Source organism: Poecile atricapillus, chromosome 2, assembly GCF_030490865.1.
Source record: "Poecile atricapillus isolate bPoeAtr1 chromosome 2, bPoeAtr1.hap1, whole genome shotgun sequence".
Taxonomy (NCBI): domain Eukaryota; kingdom Metazoa; phylum Chordata; class Aves; order Passeriformes; family Paridae; genus Poecile; species Poecile atricapillus.
In genome coordinates, this window is record NC_081250.1 from 5,745,383 (window position 1) to 5,772,255 (window position 26,873).

A 26,873-nucleotide genomic window follows, 5' to 3' on the forward strand; every position below is an offset into this window, starting at 1 on the left:
AGATTTACAACGCTAATGTGCTGAAGCATAAACTGATACAGTGACAAACCCCCTTTCTCCTTAAATGTGCTAATAAGGTTGATCCTTTCTCCAAAGCTTTGTTCTTGGGAGGTTTCTGCAATGAGTTCACTTCTTTCACCGGCACAGAGCCCTGCTCATGTGGAAATCATCGGGCTGAATACATTCACTGCTTCATCTGGCCCTCAGCATCAGGTCTCAATTGGGATTTGGGGTGGTGGGCAAATGACTGGACAGCAATGCAAAAAAAAAAAAAATAATAGGAAAAAAGAAAAAAAAAGAGATAAAGAAAACAAGAAAAAAAGAGGGAGGGTTGCTTTTACAATGCAAAGTGAAGCATCATTAAAAATGATCTGTCTGGGAGCGGGAACAGCTATCACAGGGCATGCCAGTGCTGGAGGACAGCTTCCCAGCACTTTTGTGTTAATGAGCAGCAGCATCCACCTGCAGAGCCATCCCAGCTGGCCAGGAAGCCCTATCCCACGCCACCCATTTATCCAGGAAGCAATGACCCCACGCTACGAGTTTAACAACAGAAACACCAAACTGAAATTACCTGAGTGGGTAAAAGGCCCTAAAGCAGAAGGTTAAGCCAAATGTAAGAAATCCCACCCCGTTGAGACACGCACAGGAGCGTGCTTTTCAAGAGCAGCGAACTGATCAAAGGCACACACAGCCTGAGGAAGACAGTCAGTTCTCAGGGTCAATATTCATTTTGCCCATTAACACAGCAAAACGGGAACCTTGCTCGAAGAGGAAGTTTTGGTGTCACAGACTGATTCCTGTAAAAAATCAGGCTGAGACCCTTCTCCTCACCCTCTACCTCTGTGCAGCAGCAGATTGTCACACTGAGGAGCAACATCAAAGGTGCTCCATGCTGCAGCTACCAAAGTTCAACTCGTCTCAGTAACCTCCAGGTTTTCTGCTTTTGCAGGTAACTGCAAACAAAGCCAACAGCCTCCTCCAACTCATGTTGCAAATAGCTTCTCCATGGCCAGCAGTGGATGCAAACAAAGGTCAACAGGGACTTTGGCTCTTCTGACACCCCAGGACAGCATCACTTTGAAGACAGATGAAGTTTAAAAACAAACAAAATCCCCGCGACTCACAGCTGCTCTCCCATATTGGGGCTGTGGCCAAGGGAGGATTCCTCCTGCAATATTTTTAGCTGAACACGTGCTACATTTATTTCTTGAAGACAAGAAATCTCCTCAAGGCTGTTGCAATGAACACAGGTGACAAGACATTTAACTCTTTCCCACTAAAGACCCTGTGAGACAAATGTGAGGATAAGTGCACTACCAACAGGGGACAACAGGGATTTTCTTTAATACCCCACAAGTTTCAAACCCCTTCTTTCCACCCTGAACCAAGAGGCATCTCCAAACCTCTTTTACTCATCTGAGTGCTCAAGGAGGAAAATGTATATTACACAATACTTTCCAGGGATTTCACAGGTGGGATCACTGCCATATAAGCAGGCCCAATACCTGCTAAAAAATCATCATATGCATGTACCTGTGATTGCTCCCAGCCTAAGGCACCCGAAAATATTTCCAGTGTTGAAAATTAAGATGGATAACAAAGGCTCTGCACCACTCAGCCCACTGTTATCTCTCAGCTGCTGCAAGGTGCAGGATGTGGTTCTTGGGAAGGGACTAAACCCCCTTTAAACCCCCCTCCCCAGCCAGACTCCTCTGTCCAAACCGGATACCATGCCCTAGATATATTCCTTAGGAAGGGACTAAATCCTATTTAAACCCCGCTTCCCAACCATATTCCTCCATCCAAGCTGGCCACTGCATCCTGTGGCACTCTGCTCTTGCTGCTGGCTGCTGGTTAGAGGAGTATTTACGGCACAGGTCTTTCTCCATAAAATAAACATAAACGACTTAGCAGCACAAACACAGGCTGGACACGCAAGACAGAGTATAAATAACCTGCTTACCCTTAAAACCTTTTTCCAGCTCACCTATGCCAAGTGTTTGTGCAGAATCCCTGTCTCAATTTAGAAACCAAATGTATTTTGAACAGGAGCTGACACCGAGCGTTCCCCGCCTCCAGGCGAGCAAACCGGCCACGCCGGCGCCGCTGACAAGCGGGGAGCCAGATCCTTCCAGCTCATGGTTTCACCCTCCCAGCAGGAAAATACTGCAGGGGAAGGGTGAGGAATAAAATAGAGATGAATGAGGAGTCTTCTGTTTGGACATGCCTTCTCCTTCCTTTTAAACGGGGCCTAAGAGCAGCCTGGAAAGGCAAAGCCCAGCCTGAGGCGCTGGGATCCATCGAAGGGGCAATGCCAACCTGCCGGCAGCACTCAGGTGAGCTGGCCAGGAGGGATTTGAGGCTTGGCCCTGGAGCCCATCGTGTGCGTGCCAGCTGCCTCTCAAGCCCATCACAAGTTCAGATGTAGCCAAGGCTCTTAAAGACAGGAGTTCTGCTAATCTGAGCTCATCTCACCCAGTGCCACCCTGCTGAACTCCAGACATTGACTCCTTGGCACCACAGTGCCAGACCCACCCTCACCTCTTAGCAGGGGCCTTTCCATCTTTTATTTGATCCCTTTCTTCTCTTTAAAGCTCAAAGCAGCAGTCTCTGTCCAGATGTCACAGAAAGAACAGTTCATGGAGCACAGCTGGAGCCCTGCAGCACCCACCTTCTCCCCACGTGGCTTTTTGGCTGTGAAATGCAGCCCCTGCTCATGTGAGTCAGGAACAGCTCATCCATGAGCTGGCACTGGGCTCCATCACTGCTCTTGGCACAGCCAGCCCAGCTCATCCCCTTCTTGCACCATCCCAGGGCGACAGGGATGATGCCAGCCAGAGTTGATGGAGGGGCAGCACATCCCAGCATGCCTAATTTTCATCTGTGGTAGCAAAGGTGGAAGGCCAAACTCAAAGTTTGCAAGCTGAAGTTGTGTTTACTCATGCAATAAGAGATGAAGGGGGCAAGATTATCACGAGATAATCACTCCCTTGATTTGTTATAAAGCAAAGCCAGCTGCTTCTAATTCCTGCATGGTACCAGCTGCTTCCCAAGGAACCCACCAGCACGGGAAAAGTTTCATTTGCTTTCCTCCTCAACTGTTCCATTCCAAACTTTAGGAAATCCTGCATCCGACTCCCAAAAGCACTCACTGCTTAAATGGAACCGGTTGCTGCTTAAACATGAAAAAAACCACCCAGTCATACAGAAACTACTCATTCAAATTCATCTGCGCTCAATTAAAGAACAGAGGAGCAGCTGATGAAAACATTTACAAGCTATTATTAAATTTTACCAGGTGGGGAAGCCAAGAGGAATCCAGATATTCAAATTTTTGCCAGGATTGATTTTTATTCCACACGCACAAATAAAAAAAGCAGGTTTTTTTACTGCTTACAAAAGGTTGTTTTACCTTAACAGAATTGGTAAGTGCAGCTATCAATAACCATTGCAATAAATAAAACATTTGCAAGGAATAAAATACCTGCATAATCATAAATTCGATGGAAGTCATCTTTCCTGGTACGGGGTGTGCTAAGCACAGGGTACATGGCCTGGCACTAATTATTCAAATACCAAAGTACTCTGGGACTCAAAATCCAGAGGGACAAGTAGGAAGAATGGTAAAAATGATGAAAACAGGGACACCCCAGATGGGTCCAGCATCATCCCCACCTCCCACAACATGGGCATAAGTGGAGAAATCACTGAACCTGCTGCATTCCCTCTCAGTGAGGGAGAATTGGCAATTCCCCAAGAGTGATCCCAAAGGAGCAAATCCCCGTTTGCCTCATTCCCCAGACCAGTCAGGGACCAGCTGTGATGCTGATGGGTAGCACATCCCCAGAGCACTCATGGGGCTGACTGCATGTCCCCAGCTCTTTGGGGGTCTCCTGCTGGGCACCACTGCTGCCCCTCAAGCCTTAGGACAATTCCAGAAGCTTTTTGTGACCATGAATTCATCCAGGAGGCCACATGACACTTGTATGAAAGGGAACCTGCGCCACAGAGCTGCTGTGGCAGGGATCAGGTGAGAGCCATGCGAGCATCCCTGCTCGTGTTTCCCTGGCAACTTCAGCTCCTGCTTCCCTTTACACATTCCTTTCCTCTCCCCAAAGCAGGCCAAGACTGTCTCCATCATTCAGCCACACAGACCAGAGATTAGGGGAGTTCAGTGAGCTCTGTGTCCATTCAACACAAATACTGATGGAGGATGCATTGGCATTAAATCCTCTCTCTGCACATTCACTCAGCCTCCCCTAGAAACACAGGAGGAGCCCATTTGGAGAAAGGGTATCTCAGCATCCCACCCAAAGCCTCTCAGGACTCAGTAAAAAAACAAGGATGAAGATGGAAGACCAAACTCCGGCACCTGCTGGCAAACTTGGATGTGCCTGGATGTATCACCTAAACCCAACCATCACACAAGGCCTGCAACGTCCTTTAAAAGACAGCTCTAAGGTTCAGACCTGACCAGATATTGAGGTACCTAAGTATTATTTTTTTATGGCTGAGACGTACAACATCTTTGCCAAGCTGGAGAACAAAACACAGCCAAGGTAGGCACCCCAGATTCCCACCCACCACGCCCTTCCTCTCACTCAACACCAACACTTCACCACTCAAGCCAGCTCCTGACATTGCTTTTTTGCCTCTCCCTATCATGGAAATGACACTTGGAGTTCAGGCATGAATGCCCAAACTCAGTTGTGGGCATTAATCAGGCTCCATCCATTCAAAGCTATCCCACAAGAGAGGAATTCGCTTTAAAAGCAGATATTTAATCACCCCCAGCATTGTGGCTGAAGCATCCCCGGCTGATGTAGCCACAGCAATAAAAGCTCAAGTACAGGCACAGTGATATCACTGAAAAAAATACCAGATGAGTGGATGGTCTCACCCAAAATACCCCTGTTTGATCAACAAGGGTTATTGCATATAGTTTTGGGAAGAATTTGGTCCTTTACAAAAGCACTGACCTGTTTATTTACTCATGTCACAAGTGTAGCTGAAAAAAGCTGGAGGCTTGTGGCGATTTTTTAGGCAAATTCTCAGGGAAAGTGGTAGCTTAGGATCTAACCTCCCCTAGCCAAGGCAGCACATAAGCACATGTTTAAACTGAAACACAAAATGTTCAGGCTTCTAGGCTTTGTGGAAGCAACCTGGTCTAGTGGCCTCTGTCAATGGCAGGGGTGTTGAAAGTGGATGATCTTTTAGATCCCTTCCAACCCAAACCATTCTATGATTCTATGAAGGCACACACTTAAAAAAACCAAACAAACAGCAAAAACAGAGCAAGAAATGCTACAGGGGAGAGGAGGCACCCAGTTTTCTTGTAAGAAAATATATCAGATTGCAGCTAAAATCTAAACCCACACCACAGGAACACACCTTCATCCCCAGTGAAGCCAAGACTAACCTCTAACCCCTTGGACTGAAAGGAAAAAAACACACCCCAAAAGCCCATCTCCCAGCAAATTACTTGATCTCTGGTTATTGCTCCTGCTTTTATACAGGTGTAGAAAGAAAGGATCAAGCTAAATCATTTTGATTACTTGGCATTAAAAGAAAACCCACTGTGATGCTGGGTCATTCAGTGCTCAGTGCACGTGTGCTTTGCTGACCAAAAAGCCTTGAGATGTGCTTGACAGCACACACTCAAAACTCACATGTTTTAGGCTAAAAACCACACGTGGCCAGAATGAGAAAGCACTCCTGTGGCAGAGGAGAAGTGACAATGAGGCATCTTCGAGTGGATGCACAAAAATCCATTACAACCAGACATGAAGTCAAAACACTATCAATAATAAAAAAAAAAATAAAAAATGAAAAGGTGGGAAAAGGCAGCAGCTGTAGAAGTCTGCAGGATTTCACCAGCTCTGGCATGTCCTGTCAGCCAGAGCTTTGCTGAAGAAGTTGCTGGAGGGCTGACCCATGGGACAATGCCTCCTGCAGCTCCTTGTGGCAGCTGGGTTTTGCACCCCAAAACCCCAGACAGCCCAGATGGGAGAAAACATCTGGCCAAGGTGATGGCAGAACAAAGCTCTCACAAGCCAGAAGCAGGAACACATAACCTTCAAAAACTCCATCTATTGAGGTGGCACCGATGTCAAAAGGCTGAGCAGGAAAACAGAGGGGGCAGAGATGCAGTGCCAACACCAAACATCTCCTTTATAAAACACTTGGGATAAGAAAAGCTCATGGAAGGAAAGCTCAAGATATGGCAAAGGACTTAGACAATTATTTTGAAAAATAGCTAAAACCTGGAACATTTCTTTTCATCAGGATATAAAAATGTGGATGATGAAGAGCACGTCACTGCTGCATTCCATTTACACACGTTCCCCCCTCCAAAGGCTGCCTCACATCTGGTTAATGTTATTAAAAACAACCAATTCAGAGCATTCAGACCACACTCTTTAGTCCACCTCTTTCAGCAAAGGCCTTATAGAAACTATTACATGCTGGGTCTAAACAAGTATAACAAGATGTGCTCCATTGAACAGGGACCAAAGCTGGGACATAGGATGGCTTCAGTCATAATTTCATGTTCCTGGAGTGAATTGAGCAGCTTCAACAGTAGAATAAAAGAAAAGAGAAGGAAGTTTTGCTTTAGAAGAATCAACATGCTCAACTCTACCCTGCCCCCAGCTACCTCATGGTGAGGAACTCCACTGCAGACACTCCAACCTGGAGACTGCAACTCCAGCTGGAAGGGATGGCAGGCAAAATGTATTTAAATTGAATTAAAACACCAATGTACCATAACTAGCACTGGCAGTGAATATATGTTTATTTTATATTCATGTATTTTATTTATGTGTGCATGTGTGTATACGTGATATTTAAAAAATTCAGTAGTAAACCTTTCACTGGCCACAAATCTTTTTTTTTCCTTCCACAAAAATGAAGCATTGCCTGGGTTAGCTGGCTACAAATCTCTGCAAATTTTTTATATTTTTCTCCCCCAAGAACAAAGTATGGTGCAGGTTTGGAGATGAGCACCATGGATCCAGCACGGATCCATCACACATGAATCCCCCTCACGCCAGGGAATGCTTTGAATCAGCCTCGACAGGTTCTATGGGAATATAATTAATCAGGTGACATATCCCACATAAATAACTTATGAGAAGCCTGTCGCTTGGAGGAGAGATGGTAGCCAAAATGGACCTTAATTCACTCCAAATACGGACTGGGGAGAAAATACAAACACCTGGGTGAAGCATCCATCCTTGCACTGTCAAATATCCTCGGCTGAGGGGAATCTGTGCACCTGCCTGGCAAATATTCTTCTGCTTTTCTTTCTTACCCCCTCAGTCCTTTTAGGGGTGGAGGGTGGTGTTTGCAGCACGTTGGAGTTTTGAGGTAGTGTCAAAATGAGTGAAGGCAGAACTTCAGGGCAAGATGGGCTTTGTGTTATCAAACATCCTGCAATGAGTTGTTGCTATCACACACTCTTGTCCACCAAGAGTGACTCTACACCACAGCCAGAACCAGGTGAGATGTCAGCTACAAGCCAGGCAAAGGAGAAGAGTTTATGAGGAATTTCCAGGAGCATCAGGTCAGCTATTGAAAGGCAGAATAATCTATAAATTTCTCCCACAAATTAATGGAATGGCTTTTGAGTGCAGTAATCTGACAGATCCCTCAAAACAGAATTTTACACCTTCAAATATTCCCAGTAGTGCATGTTAAACAAATTTGAAGTAATTTAATTTATACTAGAGCTAGCATCAGGGACATCCACTTAGAATCATAGAATTATTAAGACTGGGAAGGGCCTCTAAGATCAGTCCAACCATGAACCCAGCACTGCCAGGTCCATCCATGAGCTGCATCCCCAAGCACCACATCTACACCTTCCCTCCCCATGGAGCCTCTCTCTTTTCCCATCTGTGCTACGAATGCACAGCTCCTCCACGTGTCCTTCCTTTCCCCCTGCAAACTTCTGCTTTGGAGCTGCCACCACGAAGCTGCTGAAGCTTCCAACCACCTGAGGTCACCCCAGGCCCTGAGTTTTTGCACCCCTCTCCTGCCCTCATAATAAAGCCAACTTTTTGTGTTGGTGTTTGGTGGAGAGGGCAAAGAGAAACCACCTCGAGGTCCAGCAGCACATCACTCCTACCACCCCTCGTGAAGGATCACAGAGCATTTCAAGAGATTCATTAAATCTTCAGCTATTACATGCAAGCTCCAGATTATTTGGTATTTTATAGCGACAGAGCATGGGATGCCCTGGCATCGCTCCCACTCTTTGAGCGTAACTAACCTCCAAGACTGCTCAGACTGTCAGGAGGCTGATTACATGAAATAAAACACTGCTTTTGACTATTAATTAATATTGACTTCACTGTTTGACCTCTGAACATGTTGAAATTTATAGGATCGCTCTCCAGGTTTATTAGGGCACTATTAATAATCTGAGGAGTATTTGGAGTCAGGCACCTCAAGGAACTCAAAAGAGCTCTTTGGTATGATGCATAGACATCATCTCAGGCTACTTTTGGCTAGGAAAAAGCATTTGGCTAATTTTCAATTTGTCAAGTGAGCCCCTGACAAGTAGGTAACGTGTCACAGAGAGGATCTTCAGGAATCTCCAGCCAGCTTTTTCCCAGCCGTGGCTGGCCACAACAGCGTGGCACAGGGATATTACAGCAAGCAAGATAAGAACCAGATGGAGCAGAGCAGTCATCTAGGCTATTTTGGTAGATCCACTGCAGATGAAGATGATACAAACCCAATTAACTCCAATGTATCTGACTTGTGAAATGGTCTCACACCGAAATTCTGTGTGTTTTTTGTTTGGGTTTTTTTTTCTCCTTCCACATTTTTCCTCCAGTACTGGGCATTCTTAATATAAGACAGTCTGAATGAAACACAAAATTAGCCTTTTCAAAAAAATCTTCAAAGGAAGCATTCAAGGGTGGAACACTTTTAAGTCCACAGAAAAGTGGAAAGAGTTAACCACTTTTCTTAAAAACTTGGGTTTCTACAAAAAAAAAAAAACAACCCAACCCACAAATCAAAACCACAACCCACCTCTCTATTTTCAAGCATTTACTTGAAAACTAGAAAGCATCTTAGTTTCTTACATGTGCCACATATGAAATTGTTAAGGACTATATTTTTGGGTAGTTTATTCAGTGACAGGGAAGAGATTTATGACAAAGTCTCCAGAAATCTTACTTCTAAGTTTTACAAAACCCAACATGTTTTTTAGAAAGACCAAATCTGTGAATATGAATCTCTAAACATTCCAAAGGGTAAATTTAGCCAGCATTCTTTCTTCAAAAAAAATAAGTAAGCAAAGGATGTGCTGAGAGAAATAGTAGAATCCAGCATTTTATCTTCTAAATCTATTTGTGACTCACGGATGCTTAAAAGCAGTGGTCCAAGGCCTGGGAGCTGTTAAAAGCACTTTAAATCCTTTAGGCTGCTTTGAAAAATCTCCACGTCTTTGCCACATGTGGATATTTTGCACTGCGGAGCCAGGAATCAATGCAAGCATTTAAACATCCTTTTGTCAGGAAGGACTTAAAGCAGGGAGCACGGAGGCTTGTAAACAAAACTGCTGACACCTCCTGCGTTATTGAAAGAGAACCATGATGCAGCATTAATTGAACGAGCACCTTCAATCTGTCAAGTCAAACAACACCCACAGGGGCTGTTCCTGGCAGAGCTGGGGTTGATGCTGCAGCCGTCAGGGCCGTGTCGTTAAATCGGGAATTTTTCATGATACCTCAATGACTGTGACAGCACTCAGGTTGTACAGGAAAGATTAAAGGAGCAGCAAGGCTGCTGGGCCTGGGCTTGATTATCAGTGACTAGGTGGCTCCTGGGAGGCTCACTCCACTTGAAGGTTCCTTGCAGGTTGGCTGATTGTCACCTCACTAGAAGATTGTCACCTCTGATGGGTCTGCACCAACCCTCCAAGCCAGGGAAATGGGTTTTCTCCCACCGAAACAGTCCCTCTATCCCAAGAGAGTGGATGCTCTTCTCCACATCCTCACACACACATTTGTGTCGTTTCCACCATGGAAAGTGGCAGTGGAACAACTCTGTTTTCTCAGCAGGCACAGAAAGGATCAGGAACTCAACACCTTGTCCCAACGCAAAAACCAAACCATTTCTTTCTAGCGTTGCAGAGTCATCGCAGCCAAGGTGATCAGTTTTGCAGTTTGCTGAGATGACACCAAATAGATACAGCAGAAAGGAGCTTCCAGAAAATAATAAATTGCATCATCACAAGGAACATAAAGACTGATGAAGGTCTGGGCCACCATATCAGCATGACTGCCCCTGCAGAGCTCGTTTCTCTCCAAACCAGGAGGCTACACGAGTCACCAGTAAACCTCATTGGTGCAAATGAAAAATGATGCCAAAAATTAAATCTGGTTTACATGGCTGTACTGCTTAAAATCATTTGTACCATGAGCAATCAAGCCTTTCAGTTGCTTCCATGTTAAAGCAGGAGAGAAATAGGAAAGAGTAAGCAGCTGTTTGACTTTTCATCTCCTTGGATTCACTGCTACCTCTGCTCAGAGGAGACACTTGCTTTTAAATGCAGTTAGAGAAGGGCATCTCCTCCTTCAGTGGAGAAAACAGAAAAACATGCAACAAAACTAAAGACTACCTAATTTAGAACTAGCAGAGCTCCAAACTGCTAGAAAGAGGCAGGCAAAAAGAAAGGCAGCTCATTAATGTTAACACCCCACTAACAAAAAGAGTGTTTTTACCTTTCCTTTCAAGCCTCATTCTTCTCCATTTCTTTAGGCCATGTCATTTTGCAGCAGGAGCTTCTTCTTGGCATTAGAATTAATTCTCCCTGCTGGCTCATTTTTGGTAAAAACCTGTTAGTATGAACACTTGAATTTGACAGACATTTGTACTATTCACTCGTGCAACTCAAGGCACAAGACCTCTCGGAACTCTCTCAGAGTAAAATTACTGTTTTTTTCTCAATTACACCAGTGGTTAATGCAACCCCTGACAGAGAAAAGGTTGAACATTTAATTTGGCAAGGTTTAGTGCCAATCTGCATTAGGCCACAATGATTTAACCTCTACCTCTGTGGCACTGTGCCGACATCATTCCCCTAATAGCACATATCCCTGCCCTACATATTTCACTGGGATCCCCATGGCAGCTCTGCCAGAGCTCCCCAGGACCAGCAGCTCTCAGTGAGTCACCAGGGACACTGTGCAGCCCTGTCACAGCAACATGTATTCTTTCTTACCACCAGTACACTACCTTGGATGTCAAAATCAAGACTTTCGTTAATTAGAGGGCTAATTACACTTATAATTATGCTGTACACACCAATATGCTCCTTTGTACAGAGTTGTGGTTTTGAGATGCAATCTCACACTCCAAAGTTCAAGAAGAGGAAGTATCCAGTGATACTTTTGCTGCTGAAATAACCCCAGAAACCCCTCTCCATAATTTCCATGAACAGACTCTTAAGAAAACATAAGAAATACATAACAGTAGCAATAAAGATCTTTTTACTGGGGATGATGCATCTTGTTCTTTGCATACTGAGCTCACTTGAAGTCCTTCAATCCAACCCAAACTCATGCAACCTCATCTCCTAAGACAACTTATACCCATGTAGGATTATCACAGAGGCAATTTATCCTGCATATAAACAGGAGACAACTTCATAAGGCACATGCTGGGTGAGTACATAACTGCTGCTTAAGCTATTAAGTTTATTTTTGTGTTTATTTTTCTTATAATTATTCAGTCATGTTTGTTATTTATTATTAATAAGCCATTAACAATGAATTAGTTTTTAATTATTATTTCTATTATTTGAGTACCCTGAAAACACTGATACATCAATTCCAGCCTCCCAGTGCAGCTGGAAAGTGTTTTCTGCACTTACAGGCATGAGGCTGGGGCATTGGAAGACCAAGTAATTTATAGAAGACCCAAGGGAAAATGAGCAAGAGAGCAGGGGATTAACCCAGGCATTTCTACATGTCCAGCATGTCTGATGACTGCTTCATCCTTCCTCTCATCAACAGGATGAAGCAAAAGTGGCCATCAAGTATGGCTATAACATCTATAGAACCAATTTGAGCATAGGGTCTTCTAAGAGGAACAAGTTTATCTTTTCATGCCTCTTTTTTTCTGGCTGAGCAGAGGAGTTAAATCATGAAGTCTCATTCTTGTTCTGCCTGACATTCAAAGGAGCAATGTGGTTCCAGTCTCTCACCATTGATGCAGCACCTTCCAAGCTGCACCATGAGATGTGAATCCCTTCTGGAGTGGTGAAACTTGGGTGTGCTGCCCCACCATAAGAAGGAGGTTTTCAGCTCCTAACTAGGAGCATTAGGTGCTTAGAGAAAAAATAAAAACTCTTATGATGCCAGGTTTTAACTTAAAATACCTCAATACAGTTAAAAAAAAAATAATCAATGTAAAATATAAAATGCAGTGGCATTGTGCCATAATTAGCAAAAAGGAGGCTTTGGCCCTAGAAACAACAGTAACTTCCTAACACCCTGATGTGGTCCATGAACTGTGCAAGCCAGGAATGAACCAAAGTCCACACAGGAAGGCAATCATTGCCAACAGCCCCCAAAGTGCTTTGGTGTTTGTTTCTCATGTGGCACCTTCTGCTCTTAACATCTCCTTAGTCACTATCTCTCGTTTATTAGAGGGCAACACTTCCCTATCAGCCACGGCTCCACAAACAAGCCAAGGCCACTGAGTGGAGGGAGCTCCCAGGGACCAGGCAGCAAAAAGCCTCACCTGGCTCAGGCTCCTTAAAGCTGGATGATTTAACTCTTCCAGAGCTCTGACTGTAATAAGGCTATTTGTAAAAAAAAACAAACAAAACCAAACCAAAAACCAACAAACAAACAAAAAACAACAATAAAACCCCCCACATAAATAGCATTTTATCACAGAGATAACAGTGTCCCTCTGGGTAGTAAGTTCTTGTTGCCAGAAGAGGCGAGGAGCCATCGGTGACCTCCAGTTGTGGCTCAGCATGACAGCGATGCTGGGGAGCGGCTGGTCCCTGTGCACCCCCTCATGTCCTCACAGACCTTCCCCCCAGGAAAGGGGAGGAAAGGGACAGAGCCACAAGCTGATGGTATCTGTCTGCTTCAAATCATCTCTAAGGCAAAGGCTTGGAAAAAAGGAACTTTCAGCATTTTAAATGGATTATACCATAGCAGAGCTGCTCACCACGGGCAAAACAAAGAGTGGGACTTCATGCTTTACTCCTCTGCTAAGAGAAGGGAGTGAGAGATAAGCCGGGTGCAGCCGAGTAAGGGCTGGGTTTGAGGAATCACTGACCCCCTGGCACTGCCAGGGACATCCAGCCCCCTGTCCCATTCCTGGGGTCCGAGCCACCCCGTTCTCTTGGCACTACAAGTCCCCACACAGTCACATTTGGCCAGGCAGTCACTAATTTCCAGCTGCCAACGCACTCCCCCCACCCAAACCCTGTGTTTGCACAAGTAAATGCAGCAGCACCTCTGAAATACCTCCCCCACGCCCACAGCCAGCATCAGGGAGAAAACACAGCCCAGGAGAAGGATCAAACCTGGTCGGGAAGGCGGTGTCCCCATGTCCACTGCTTTACAGACTCTCCAAACTGTCCCTTGCAAACTCCCAGCTCAGCCTGACGTTTGATCTCTGACCGGGGTGAGCAAACACCACCGTGCAGAACAAATTGTTCCCTTTTCCAAAGTGGAAAGCCAGCCCTGCACGTCTGGGTTCCATCCGGGAGCAGTCCCGGAGCCTCAAAGAGGACATTGCCCCACCAGGACTTAGGGGTCGCAACCTTCTCTTGAGTTTAAGAAAGGGCTCTGGTGACCTCTGCTCAAATTCCCCTAATGGCATTTCCAGCCAGCACCTCCTGCCCTATTCCATTCCCTCCCGAGGGTCTCACTCTGATCCAGACACCTGAAGAATTTAAGGAGGGGGAAAAGCATCCCTGGGTCTCTCGAACCATCCTGCATTTTGCAGCATCTTACATTTCACCGTGGGGGATCAAAGCAGCCCTGACATCACAACAGCACAAAAGAAACCTTGTGTTTCACATCCTCCTGCTTGGAGCTCTGGTGTCCTGCTCCAAAAGCAGAAATTACAAAATCCCAACATAAACATCTATAAAAGAAATATCAGCAATTCAAATGAGGCTGATTTTTTTTTGTCCTTTTACTCTAGCCACATAAATCAGATAGTGAAAAATAAGACCATGACACAAAAGACCAATCATAAAAATAGCCCTATTAATTTTCCTCTAAACAGTTCAAATAAATAGAGTGCCATTCCTGCATTTTGAGACTATTCAATTACAGAAGGAAAAGAAAAAATGATCCAGCAATACAATACAGCTGAACAGCTATGAAACCAGAAAGAGGGAGATTGATTTATTTTTCTTTAAATTAATACTGCATTACCTGCATTGCAGGGTGGTCATTGCAAATAACAGGAAGCTTCAAACAAAAAAGTGGGGGAGGGAAGTAAGTCCCCAAAATATTTAAGAGGGCAAACCCCATAGTGTATGGCTTTTCTGAGGTGCATTGGGGAAGATATGAGTTTATTCTGGTGACAATAACTGCTAAATCATATCAGGACACAGCACAGGGGACCACAAACATCTGATACTATTGTCCTGCTACACAAGCAATCATTGCTTCATTATCATCACAATTAAAATCCACTGCTGCCATCATCAGCAGATCAGTTGATCCCCAATGTCCTGCTCATTTTTTCGTAGTGCTAATTCATCAGGTTGAAAGTTTTAAGGAAATCTTACCCAGCTGAGTAAATCATTAACTGCACTTCTTAAACACGCATTGTTTTAGCATAAATGTTTCTCACTGAGTTTGAAAACAATCATAAGGAAAGGGAAAAGTGAAAAATTCCCTAAACTTCTACTTTTCTCACCTGGTTTTAGTATTTCGTAACTCACTGAAATACTCAAGCTTCATAATAAAATTTAGTGAATTCAAAAAAGGAAATTTTGTGGTTGTTTTATTGGTTTTAAATCTGAAAGCCAAAGACCCCAAACTCTCCTCATCCTCTTTCCTTCCCACAGACCTGGCAGGTTCCCCAGGCTGAGCGCTGGTTCTCCCTAGAAAGCCTTTCAGTGGAGCTGAAAGAACTGGACAGAGGGAACTCAGGTGTTTTTTTCCCCATTCCAATTCAGTCTTTATTGAAAAAGCGTCTCTAAGTGTTCTGATAAAAACTCATTTGATTCAATAGTAACTGCCATTTAATCCATGCTTCTCTATGGCACTTAAAGCGCTTTTTACTTGCTTTTTTAATATATATATATAAAGAGATAAAAGTCTTCTTAAAAAAAGTCCTTGATTAAAAAGCAGTTATCTATTCACTGAGGGTAAAAATGTATTTCTGAAGCACAGATTTTGAGTGTTTTCTTCTAGTCTGTTTGCACAGCCTCAGTTGTACCAGTGTGCTACAGTAATTCAGGAAATCATCACCATCCCTGGGATAGGAAGAGCCTCAGGAGCAGGTTTGGGGCTGTGGGTGCTCTTTGGGGCCCCCAAGCAGCAGCTCAGCCCCAGAGATGATGGGGGAGAAGGGAGCAGTGACAGTCCCATCCCTTCTGCTGCAGAGGGATCATCCCCAGTTCCTGATCCCACCAGGATCTTGAGCTGCACTGAGAAGCCCTGGAGCTGGGACACCCATCCACGTGTGCAACACCCTACCTCAAATGCAGCGTTTCCAGACCAGAAAGAAAAGGCAGAAGAAACTCGAGTGATGTCAAAAGCAGGTGTAAAATCACACCCAAAACCTACCTGACCCCCAACCCAGCACCACTTCACCAGGGATCCTCCAGAGCATCCTCACGTGCTTCCCGAGGGACCAAAGCTGCCCTCAGCATCACCAGCCACCCCAGCCATTCATAAAATCAGAGCCCAACAAAAGACACACACACGGAGACATCCACACACACCTCTAACCAGAGAAAGACCATCTTACTCACTGCTCTCTCCTTCCCACGCTACCTTAAAACACTCATCTGCTGAAGCAATGCGCTGCTTGGCCGGCAGCCAGCTGGAAGCCAAAAGGGGCTTTTCCTTTCCTGCCGCTCAACCTCATTCAGGCACTTCTTGCTTGTACACAACGCTATTTATAGCTGCTGGCGAGCACCCAGGCGCAACCCAACCGCAGAGCTCCAGCGGTTCCAGCAAAAAACAAAAATAATAAAATAAAATAAAATTAGAGAGGGGGGGAAAAAAAGAAGAACCCAGAATCAAAATTTGTAAAGGAATATAATAACAGCAAGAAGGAAATGAACTCAAGTGGAGCCGGCTCGCCGTGGCGCTCCCGCGGACCTTGAAGCGGCGCGAGGGAGAAGCGCGGATGGGCTGACCCGAGTTAAAAATAACCCGGCCAAAAAAGCCAGCGCAGGGAAGCGTGACCTTTACTACTACTACAGGAGGGAAGCACGCTGCACCCTGCTCCAGCCTGCCATGGGAGAGCTGCTCCCGAAGGCAAGGGTTCCAACGAAAAGTCGGGCTGGGGGCAGAAAGGAAGATGGAGAGAAAAAAAATATATGTGCCAAGAAAAACAGACACTGAATTAAAAAAAAAACAAACAAAAAAAAAAAAACAAACAAGGTTTTTTTGTTTGTTTTTTTTTTTCCCCAGAAATTTTCTCACCTCCAAAAAGGAAAACTCATTCCTTTGCACACCTCTTTGGAGGAGGGAGTGACTCTGAAATGTGGTTTTGTGAGAGGAGTGACTCTGAAATATGGTTTTGCGATGGGAGAGAGGAAGAACCAGCTTGGTTTCTTGTGGATTTTGATAATAATGATGATCATAATATCAATAAAAATAATTATTACAAACACTATATAAAATATATAAGATAGATGCAATAATACCATATATTACAATCCTTTATTATTGTTATCATTGTGGTTGATGTTGTTATTGTTGTTGTTATTGTTACTACTATTATTATTGCTACTATTACTATTATAACTATTATTATTGTTTTGGAGGGGAAGGGCAGTGGAGAGGCTGCAGTTGCACTGCCAGGCAGAGCAGCTTCTGGGGTTTTGGTCCTTTCTGTTGTGACATCCCTGGAGACAGAACATGCATTGTACAGAGAGCACTCACAATTTCTTTGATTTTGGGGAAGAATGGCAGGAACTGGCAGTGATGTGTCCTGAGCAAGTGTGTGTACATGAGAACAAACACATTATAAATTGGGCATTTAAAAAGCACATCACACCTCAATAAGGGTGGAAAATGGGGGAACAACCCTGCAGGTCAGCAAACATCAGAGACCCCCTCCTTCCCTTCCATTTTTTCCTCCCCCTCCAAATGAAAACACTTTGATTTTGCCAAGACAGGTGTTTCAGATACAGCTTGAAAACTAATTAAATCATATCTGCAGCTTGAAAACTAATTAATCCTTTATTCCCTATTATAATAGATAATTACAATGCATGATAGGAAACAACTTGTCAGGTCTTCTGTTCAAAATCCTTGCATTTTATGGAAAATAAAATGGGGGAAGTGGTTAGGAGATCTTCCCATTCTTCTGCAAGCCACCAAGGGAGGCTGCTAAAAGGGTGGAATTTTTTGGATATGGCATAAACAAAAATTAGTTATTGAAAATAGCTTGGAGAATGAAAGATTTTTGGGGTGATTATTGTTCATTTGAGTGTATGGTCAAGAGGCTACTGTGAGAGCTGAACCTCCATGAAAACAAACAGCAAGGTAAAACATCTGTGATTGGAATAACAAGCAGTTCAACACTTGAGATGGGCAATAGAGATGCCTCTTGCTTCCTCTCCAACGCCTTTTCCTATTCCAGAGTCACACAAAGCCAATAATCCAATGCCACCTGGAAGGTGAGGAAACACCCACATCCATCAGCAAAGGTCCCCAAAAACCCACCTGCCCCCTCCACGCCCCCCAGATTTTTACTCCCACTGCAAGGTGAAAAAACTATGATTGTGCTGAAAATTTCCGTAACGCCTTCGTAAAAAAAATTAAGTTCCCAGTTTTGCTCTGCCCTTAAAAAAAGAGAACCGAATGGACCAAAATCTATTGGATCCAAATTCTCAAAACCATAATTCAAGGGATGAGAGTTTTGAAGGTATTGATGCACAGACTGTCTATGAAGGGTCTAGGGCAAATCTATGATCTATTGCCAATATTATTAAAAATGCTCCCCAAGATCTGTAAATCCTTAGTAAAAATGTGGATGGGTCCACAAAACCACATTGGATTAAAGCAATCAGGTGCTAAAAACCAAAGTAATTCCAAGAGATTAATAAAATGTTATGATGTGATTTGCACTCAACAGAAAACAGCGTGCAACAAAAACACCATGGATGGCCATTTTCCACCAAAAACTGAACTCATTCCAGTCTTTTTGCTTCACTTTTGCCTTCTCTTCCACCTGGTTGCTATCCTGCAAAACTCCATGACCTTGATGCAGCTCCACGTTGTCATACTCCCCCATTTTGGGGAAGCCACAAAGAACCAAGGGCAAGCAATCTTGCTCATTACTTGTTTTGATTCAGATCTTGGGTTTGCTTTTTTAGTTTATTTTAGAAACAGATTTTTCTAAGGAACCCAAAAGACAGAAGTACCTCAAACTCCCCAGCTCCCCACTAAGTCCACATGGGCTTCCTCTCCAAACTTCTGCCACTCCCTCCAACGCCCCTGAGCTGCACTGAAAGCCAAACTCTGCCACGTAAAACAATCAGAAGTACAGTCAAGGTTGTTTTCTTTCCAAAGAAACTCTCTGCTGCTCAGGAAAACCTCCAGAAGCTTGAGTAGCTGGCAGCAGGGAGAGGGATGACACAAGCAATTAACATCAAAGACAAAGACCTTCAGCACGTTCCAGTGCCAAACACACTTACTGGAGAGTCCCTAAGCAAGACATCCTCGGAACCATCGCCCAGAGATTGATTGAGGCCCCTATTAATGAGGTTAATTAAAACTTGTGTTACCAGCAGGGGGACTAAAGGGTGTGAAAATAACTCAAAAGGGCCATCTCCCCTCTTCCCTTCCCAGGGAAGGTGTTATCCAGCCTGGTTTTCCTCTTTCCACGCGGGGATGACCAAAGGTCCCACCTCCAACAGCAGTTTTAGACCACACCTCATCCCAGCAAAAAGCATTCCCCACCTCCAAGGTATCCAAACTCCTCCTAAGGCAGCCCTCACCCTGCAAGCCACAGCCTCCCAACTCCAAAACATGTGAGAACATCACCCAATTTCACAAGCGATGGTCTGTCACCAACAGGATGAATATGTAAAGAAATCTGGGGAGGAGGAAGCAGAAAGAAAAGAGGGGAAATGGGTTTTAAATCAACACAATTAATGTGTTTGGTATTTGTTCATATATTAGATTACTAGACTCAGAGGCAATTAAGCATCCTTGATATGAGGATGCCCTGTGGCAAAGCTTACCCTGCTCCTCATGCCATTTAAGAGCTTGGGATGGAAAGGAGGGAGGAAAATCCTCTATTTTTTTATTTGTTTTTTATTATTTTGTGCTAGAAGAAGATATTTCCAAAGTTTGCACAACTCATCAAGATACTAATTTCAAACTAATTCTCTGCATTTATCACTTTCCTTTAGAAAATGGAATTTTAAGTAACTAAGAAGAAACTAATGGCTGTGTATGAAAGAATAATATTAGAGAGAAATTAAACTCTCTGCCTTGTTTTGCCTACACTGATTTATTTCCTGTTTTTCACCCCAACCCAAACCAATACTCTTCTAACAATATTTAGTGAAACCTATAATGGAAAGAAGTGTTTCTTCAAGCATTAAATCATCTGAGGACACTTAAATTGACCTTTCATATATATTAGAGACTATTGACTATTAAAAAAAAAAAATCTCATCCCTTCACATACTACTGGCTTTGTTTTCATCGCTATTGTCACTATCTCATGGACCTTTCTGCCCATGTGACAAAACCCCTTCCAAAGCCACTGAAGCATAGCTTTGGGGATGGATTTGAAATGCAGCCGAGGTTATCTCCTAGCTTTGATCACTCGGGCACAGCTCTCCCTCCAATTTGGTAATGCTTAATCTCCACCACCATCCTAAAGCTGTTTTTCACCCAAACACTCATTTCCTACTCTTTCTGTAATTAAGGTTGTAATGGAGCAGCCTGGCAGCACTTAATGCTGTTTTTATTAATGCTGTAATGACCCAAGTTACAAGATATCGAGCCATTTTCATATTTTTGCAAATGAGGACAAGGGTCTCCCCCACTGCTGCAGGGTTTCTTGTTCCCCATATTCCTATTTTCAATGGATCATTTTGATTTCAGGGCAACACAGGCACTCCCAAGGAAGGCACAGCCCTACAGACTTGCCAACTGAACTATATAGTCTGGGCACAAAGAAAGAATTTTTCAAAACTAATTATATCATAGCCTTCATTTTTTTATGGTGTTCAGTTGGGTCCCAATTAAAGGGTCCTGACTTTCCAAGACAGCACCAGCTCTTTATGCACTGAATATAAATCCCTTTAATTCAATACCTCTGTTTTTAAGCCACTGAAGGCACTGACAATATTTGCAAGACACTGGCCCAACATCTTGTTGTTATGCTGAGAGCTACTCAGTGGCATCTCTTTTGGTCAGTAATAACAATATTTTCTTTAAGGAAACTTTGAAGTGGTTTCAGGCAAGTTACAAGACATATTAAAAATGACACGCCATCTGCTTCCCAATGTGATGTTTTGCATTGTGTAACTAAACCAATTTAAGAACTGAAGTCTATTTGACATCTAATTAGTCTGTTTGGTAGCCTGATCACTTGTAGATGTTCTGGAGGGAAAGAAGCACTCTAACAATCTTGATCTTTTTTTTAAAAAAAGACAACAATTAAAAATAATTAGTCACAGAACTGCTTTTCCTTCCCAAATATTTTCTTTTTCTCCATTTAGGAATCAAGACATATGTTTCTGCCATGCTACCCTCTATTTCTGGTAGAATGTAAATCTAACCATCCTTTTTTTGGGCACCACAATCACAGAGCTTTATCAGAGCCCTGGTAAAGGGAGAGGAACATTCCCTGGGTTGCAGAATCAAAGGATCAATCATCAGCACCTAACACCACATGGCACCATGCCAGGCCAGCCCTTTGCTTGCTCAAGTTAATGGCATTCCCCAGGAAATGCGTGGTCACCTCAGGAGCGATTTATCCTGGCAGGGGAGGACTAGGGGATAGAAGTGGTAGGTGCAATCCAAACAGAAACAAAACAGCTCACACCAGAGCACTTTAAATTCAAAGTCTACGCTCCAGCTTTCACACTGCTGCAACTTCCTCACAGGCTACTCCAGCACAAGGGGGAAGACTGCAGATAGTAAAATATAAAAGCAGGCCAAACTCAAAATCAGAACCTGCTGAGATCTGCCCACCACAGATGGGGATGTTCAGATTCACCTATCCACTGGGAAGGCACAGGGAGAGATAATTACAGAGCATTTTACAAGGGACAGCCTGCATGGTGGGCACACCAAGGAGAAACGTCAGTTTTTCACACATGAGTGGATGATGGAGAGGGAAGCACACATAGCATCTCCAGAAGTGTGTCAAACATGCCTTGTAAAAATCAAAGAAGACAGTTTCCAGTGCTGCAGACTCACTGCATGCTCCAAGTGCGGACACATGCCAGAAGACCAGTGAGAAAATTGGATTCCAGCATGAGCCATAAACAACAGCACTGCAGAAGCACAGTGCATTGCTCCACACACCATCCCTCCAGAAAAAAATCCAGTGGTTTTAACCCATGGCAGTTGTGTCAGGTACACTCATACCCTGATGGATCAGCTGGGGAAGTTAATGACAACATCTCAAGCCTTTCCCAGGAGCAGCCATGTCCATCCCACCTCTCATTGGAGACAGCCCCATCTCCAGCAGTCTTTGCCCAGAACCCACTGGGTTCTGCTGTAAGCCCCAAACCTGCTTGGATCTGTTTTGGATAGGGAAGGAAGATAAATGAGGACTACAATTTGGCATGGATAACAGCTAGAGGGAGGGTCAGAACAGGTCAGTCCCAGAGGATGCTGTCCCTGGAAGCCTGTAACCTTCATCACCTCCTACAATGAAATATGACCACTCTTCTGGCCCTATAAAATACTGTCAAATAGTTTTATTTCTATTGTTCTGTACTAAGAAACTGACTGCCCTTATCAGCACTGTCCCAGTGCCACTTGTTTTCCTGTTCCCTTCCCCTGTATCACTCCAGTTTTTCAGCTGTGCCTGGACGGGCATTTGGAAGATGTGATGAGTTCAGTAGCCTGATCTAATTACCGCCTTCCCTAAACGAGTCAGAAAGAAGAAAGAAGAGGGGAAAAAAAGACCATTTCAGCTAGTTAAACATGCTGCTACCCAAAAAAAAGAGTTGGAAGGAGACAGGGGGAATTTGCTAACTTTCACTCAGCGGCGGAGCAGGGCTGCTTTCAATGTGCCATATTGACTTACCGCTGCTGGAGGCACAATAAAGGCAGCCCTTGGAGTCAATGCGGGCTCCCGCGGCTCTGTGTAAACTCCGCTTAAAATGTATTTCAAGGAACTTGATCTATTGACATGGCAACTGTGAAAACTTGAGGCCATTTGAAATTTAAATAGCATTTCCACCCCTCTGTAAATGCCAGCCGCGGGGTGGGCCCCATGGCCCTTGTGTGGAAAATGCTTTCACTGGAAGACATCTCCCCCAACAGAATGCCTCCAGACACAACTGCTCTCCTCAAAAGCAGCCAGCACAACTGATTGGGACCCTTTTTTGATGCAAATTCATATTATTCTGTTGGGGAACAGCAGGTGTTCAGCCATGCTTTCCTTTAGAAAAATTAGGACCTTGCTTGCTGCCCCCTCCTTCTTGCACTTGGCTCCCGGTTAGCTCCGGCGGCTCTCACCCTCAGCACACACTTGGGTGCCTCCTGGACTGGGAAGTACAAATCAGCTCTACTGAGGAATGGGACAGTGTGTGCTAATAATCAGTAAACATCACCTTCATTATGCCCTTAGAAGAGCGCTCCAGGTCTTCCTGCTGTGATGAGCACACCTCCTCTTCCCGATGGCGTGGCCATTGAGACCCAGTGTGACACAACGTGAGGTTAAAATACGAGGGAAGACCTTCACAATCGATATTTTGTTTGACTTATGGAGCTGGGCTACCAGGGGCCTTACCAGCAATTTATGCCCCATGAGTACCTTACTCCAGCTTCAGGAGGGAAGGAAGTCCTTGCTGAGTATCACAATGTCATTGTGGTCCTTACAAAAGATGTGAAATTGCCTGCCCATGCAGGGAGCACAGTGTAGCCCCAGGAAGATGCCAGGGGATAGTTATGTTATGGAATTAAAGTAGTATCCAAAGGTCTGCAACAGGACAAAGCTCTCAAAGTGGTAGGAACTATCAAAAAATGTGTTGATGGGGTGCTTAGAGACAGGATGGGCCTGACAATACTGGGTTAATAGTTGGACTCCACGATCTTGAAGGATTTTTCCAGTCTTAATTGTTCTATGATTCCATGAAGGGTTCCTGCCTATCCCCCCTCTCTGCCCTGCCACCTTGTCCTTTGCAATTTAATTTGAGAAGAAACAATGGAAAGGAAGAGCAACAGAGATAAGAACAGGAATCCACCAGACACACAGATAATGTGATTTTACACAGGCACCGCCTAAAATTCATCGGGTTTGGAAAGATCCCTTATCATCCTGTGGAATTCTTTCTCCAGGATTCTCTGAATTATCTGAGTAAATCTAAAGGGCCTTTTTCCTAATGTGTGTGAATACCAACCCTCTTGTAGGATCCTTGGGGTCCTAAGGAACAATTAGAAGGAAGCATCCTCATGGACCCATTTAAGGAACACACGGAAGAGCTGCTGTGGACACCCACAGCAGGGCCAAATAAATGGATGATCAAAGCCAGAATCATCCAAGTGATGTGAAAAACCACTAGGTTCACCTAAGGACCAGGGATGGAGCTTGAAAGATGATGAAAAGGAGTTTAAAAACAGATTGTGTGATGCTGGGGATGAAGGACATGTTGAAGGGGAAAAGGAAAGGCTGGGAGATATTTAAAGCAGTGAGGGATGGCTGAAGTGTTGATGGGTGGAGAAGAAAGGCCAAAGGAACAAATACTAGGAGCTTTGACATCAGAGAGTATATACCATTTGTCCATCACCACAACAAATCTAAAAATTAAGAAAAACCAACAAAAAGGGTAGAAATTTATGCCTGACATCTTCTACTAAAGCTTCAACTCAAACCTGTTATTTGCAGTTGAAGGCACCTATTAAAAAAGTTATACAACCAATATTTCATCTGACCACTTAGAAAATACTGCCACTTCTGTCTGCTTCAATAATAAAAGAGAAGAGTGATAAACCAAAGCGAATTTATTTCAGCTCTTCAAAGTCAAAACAAATCATGATACCTGTGGGAATATTAGGCTAACCTAAAATTCCTAACTTGAGACCCCTTATTTAAGCGCAGTGTTAAGATAGACATCTGAAGTTATAAAATCACAAGACACCTCCAGCAAATTTGCCCCTTTTTATTGCCAATAATGATCACTGTCTCTATTACAAGCTCCAGTTAGGACTCTATTATGTTGGGCGTTTTATAAAATACAATCCACACCATTAAAAACCTACCTGGCTCTCTTACAGCAGTTGGATGGTACAAAGAAGAATAGGTAATAAAGATCTGAAAGAAGGTTTGAAAGTCTTCTCTATATTTCTTTTTATGGAATATTTTAATCAAACAGGCCATTACTCAGTGGTTATAGCTGCAATGCTTTTTTTTTATTTTTATATAAGTATATATATAGACATACACATGCACATATATATATATATATATATATATATATATATATATAATTTTTTCCTTCATTTGTAAAAAGCTCAGGCAGCTCAATGCAAATAGACAAGCAGAGCCCACAGAAGCTGTCCCAGCAGTTTAGCAGAGATGTAGGACACAGTCTGAAGAATTCATCCACCAAGAGCTGCTCCACAGCACTAACATTGTGGTGGCAATCAAACCTTCAGTAGTGAAAGCTGAGATGCTTTTCCTTTCTTCTCAGCCATAGAGTCATAAAGCAAAAGCAGGAATAAGATGATGAAAACTAGTTAGTCTTAAACTATATCAAACATTTGGCTCCTGTTTTCCACCACACAATCAAAGTCCACTCCTCCACAGTTCCACTTGAAACTATTCTTATTGCACAAGACCATCTCTGTAATGGCACAGCACTTCTCAAATGAGATAAAAAGGCAAAAAAACTAAGTAAAAAAAAAAAAAATGTTGTGGTCATAGAAAGGCTTAAGCTGCTAATAAATACTCTTCAAGATGAAAGGATATGCAGCATTTCCAGTAACACCCTGGTCTGCCAGGAGGATGGCTTCTCCTGTGACCAGCATGCATGGAAAGGATGCAGGAAGAAACCCAGATTGTCAGAGAGAAACCTGGGAAATAAGTACAATGTTGAAAGAAGGGGTTTTACAATGAATGCAAAAAGACATGGGAAAAATACTTGTGTTCCCATCATTTCATATGCCTGGCTAAATATCCTTTAACAAATTAAAAGAGACGCGCTGAATCAAAGTCAATGTCAAAGCACAATGCCTGACATTTGTTTTTCAAAAATTAGTTATTGGCAGCATCTAAAATGCACTGTCACACCAGAACTACAGCCATATAATTCACTTTTTAGCTGCTCAGAAAGAAGGATAACAAAATGTATTGGCCAGTCACACCATGGTTCATATTAACAACATTCCCGACATCTGAAGTTGCTTCATTCTGCATTTGGCAGAGGTTTGGGGTTTCATTCTTGAAGTTGTATAATAGATACTTTTGATTTGTGACTGAATGGAAGATTATAATCAACCTTGGGACATTCACTCACTCATGGAATAAAGCCACTCATTCCACTATAAATATTTATAATTTTCCCCACATTTGTTAGTATAATTAAAGAGAATGAAATTCAATGCAACAGTTGGGGGAGGGAGGGAAGTAAAACCTGTTATTTACAGTGTCCTCTAAAATTAAATGTATAGACATTAATTGCTTATTACACACACTGTTATTCAACCAGCACCACACAGAGAAAACTGAGCCAAAGGGAAGAGTCTGCTGCTTAGAAACACCCTGCAATAATTTGTCCCAACCGGTCATTCAGACAAGAACAGGCACAGGGCATCTTGTTCACTTCCATCTGTGCCAGCAGCCAATCCAAGATGCCACGGCAGCAGCGCGGTGTCGTTTTACACAGCAGCACCCCCGTGAGTGACTGTGCAGTGTCAGGTGCCACCAGCCTGATTTAGGAGTGTTTTATACCTCTGCATCCCAAGATAAATTCAATTGGCCCCGTTATCACTATATATAAACCACCTACGAGCACCTGGCAGAAACACAAGGGCATAGAGGCAGGCGAGTGAGGGTTGCTCCAGCTCCATCCTTGCTGCTGCTCCTCTTGGTGGGGGGGAAAAAATAAAAGAAAAGAAACCCAAAAAATGCACCCATCACCTGGGTACTGAATTTGAAAAGGTAAACAAGCACCTCGCCACAAGCTCAGAAATTCAAAGTTTACACTGCAGTCCCCAAGGAGAAGCTCCAGTTTTCAAAATGGTCAACTATTTTCACTTAGAGGTTTTTAAAGCTTCTCTTCAGTGAGAAGAAGGGAGATTTTATTCTGGTTCCATCGCCTATTCATTCCTTCTTTAATAATACATGGTTCTGTTAAAAAGGGCAGAGCACTATTTTTAGACTATCCCATAACATATAAGAAAGCATCAGCTAGGAGATTTTTTTTTTTTTTTTTAAGCCTGGTACTGCAAAGGTTTGGGAGTCTGGAAAAATGGAGCACAGGTAGGAGT

General features: G+C 43.6%; 1 protein-coding gene across 3 annotated transcripts in view; it reads right to left on the bottom strand.

The window, feature by feature from the left end:
* ACVR2B (activin A receptor type 2B) overlaps nucleotides 1–26,873 on the bottom strand; it is a 103,954-nt gene that overhangs the window by 51,109 nt on the left and 25,972 nt on the right. Inside the window, exons 1-2 of one of the 3 annotated variants that reach the window (XM_058833162.1) lie at nucleotides 13,568–13,603; nucleotides 10,743–10,834 (exon numbers count right to left, since the gene is read on the bottom strand). The exons of 1 other annotated variant lie outside the window; for it this stretch is intronic. In XM_058833162.1, coding sequence (XP_058689145.1) covers nucleotides 10,743–10,761 — 19 coding nt within the window. In that variant the 5' untranslated portion in view covers nucleotides 10,762–10,834; nucleotides 13,568–13,603. Of the gene's footprint in view, nucleotides 1–10,742; nucleotides 10,835–13,567; nucleotides 13,634–26,873 lie in introns of those variants that run through there. One more of the 3 variants, XM_058833161.1, reaches the window with a different exon arrangement.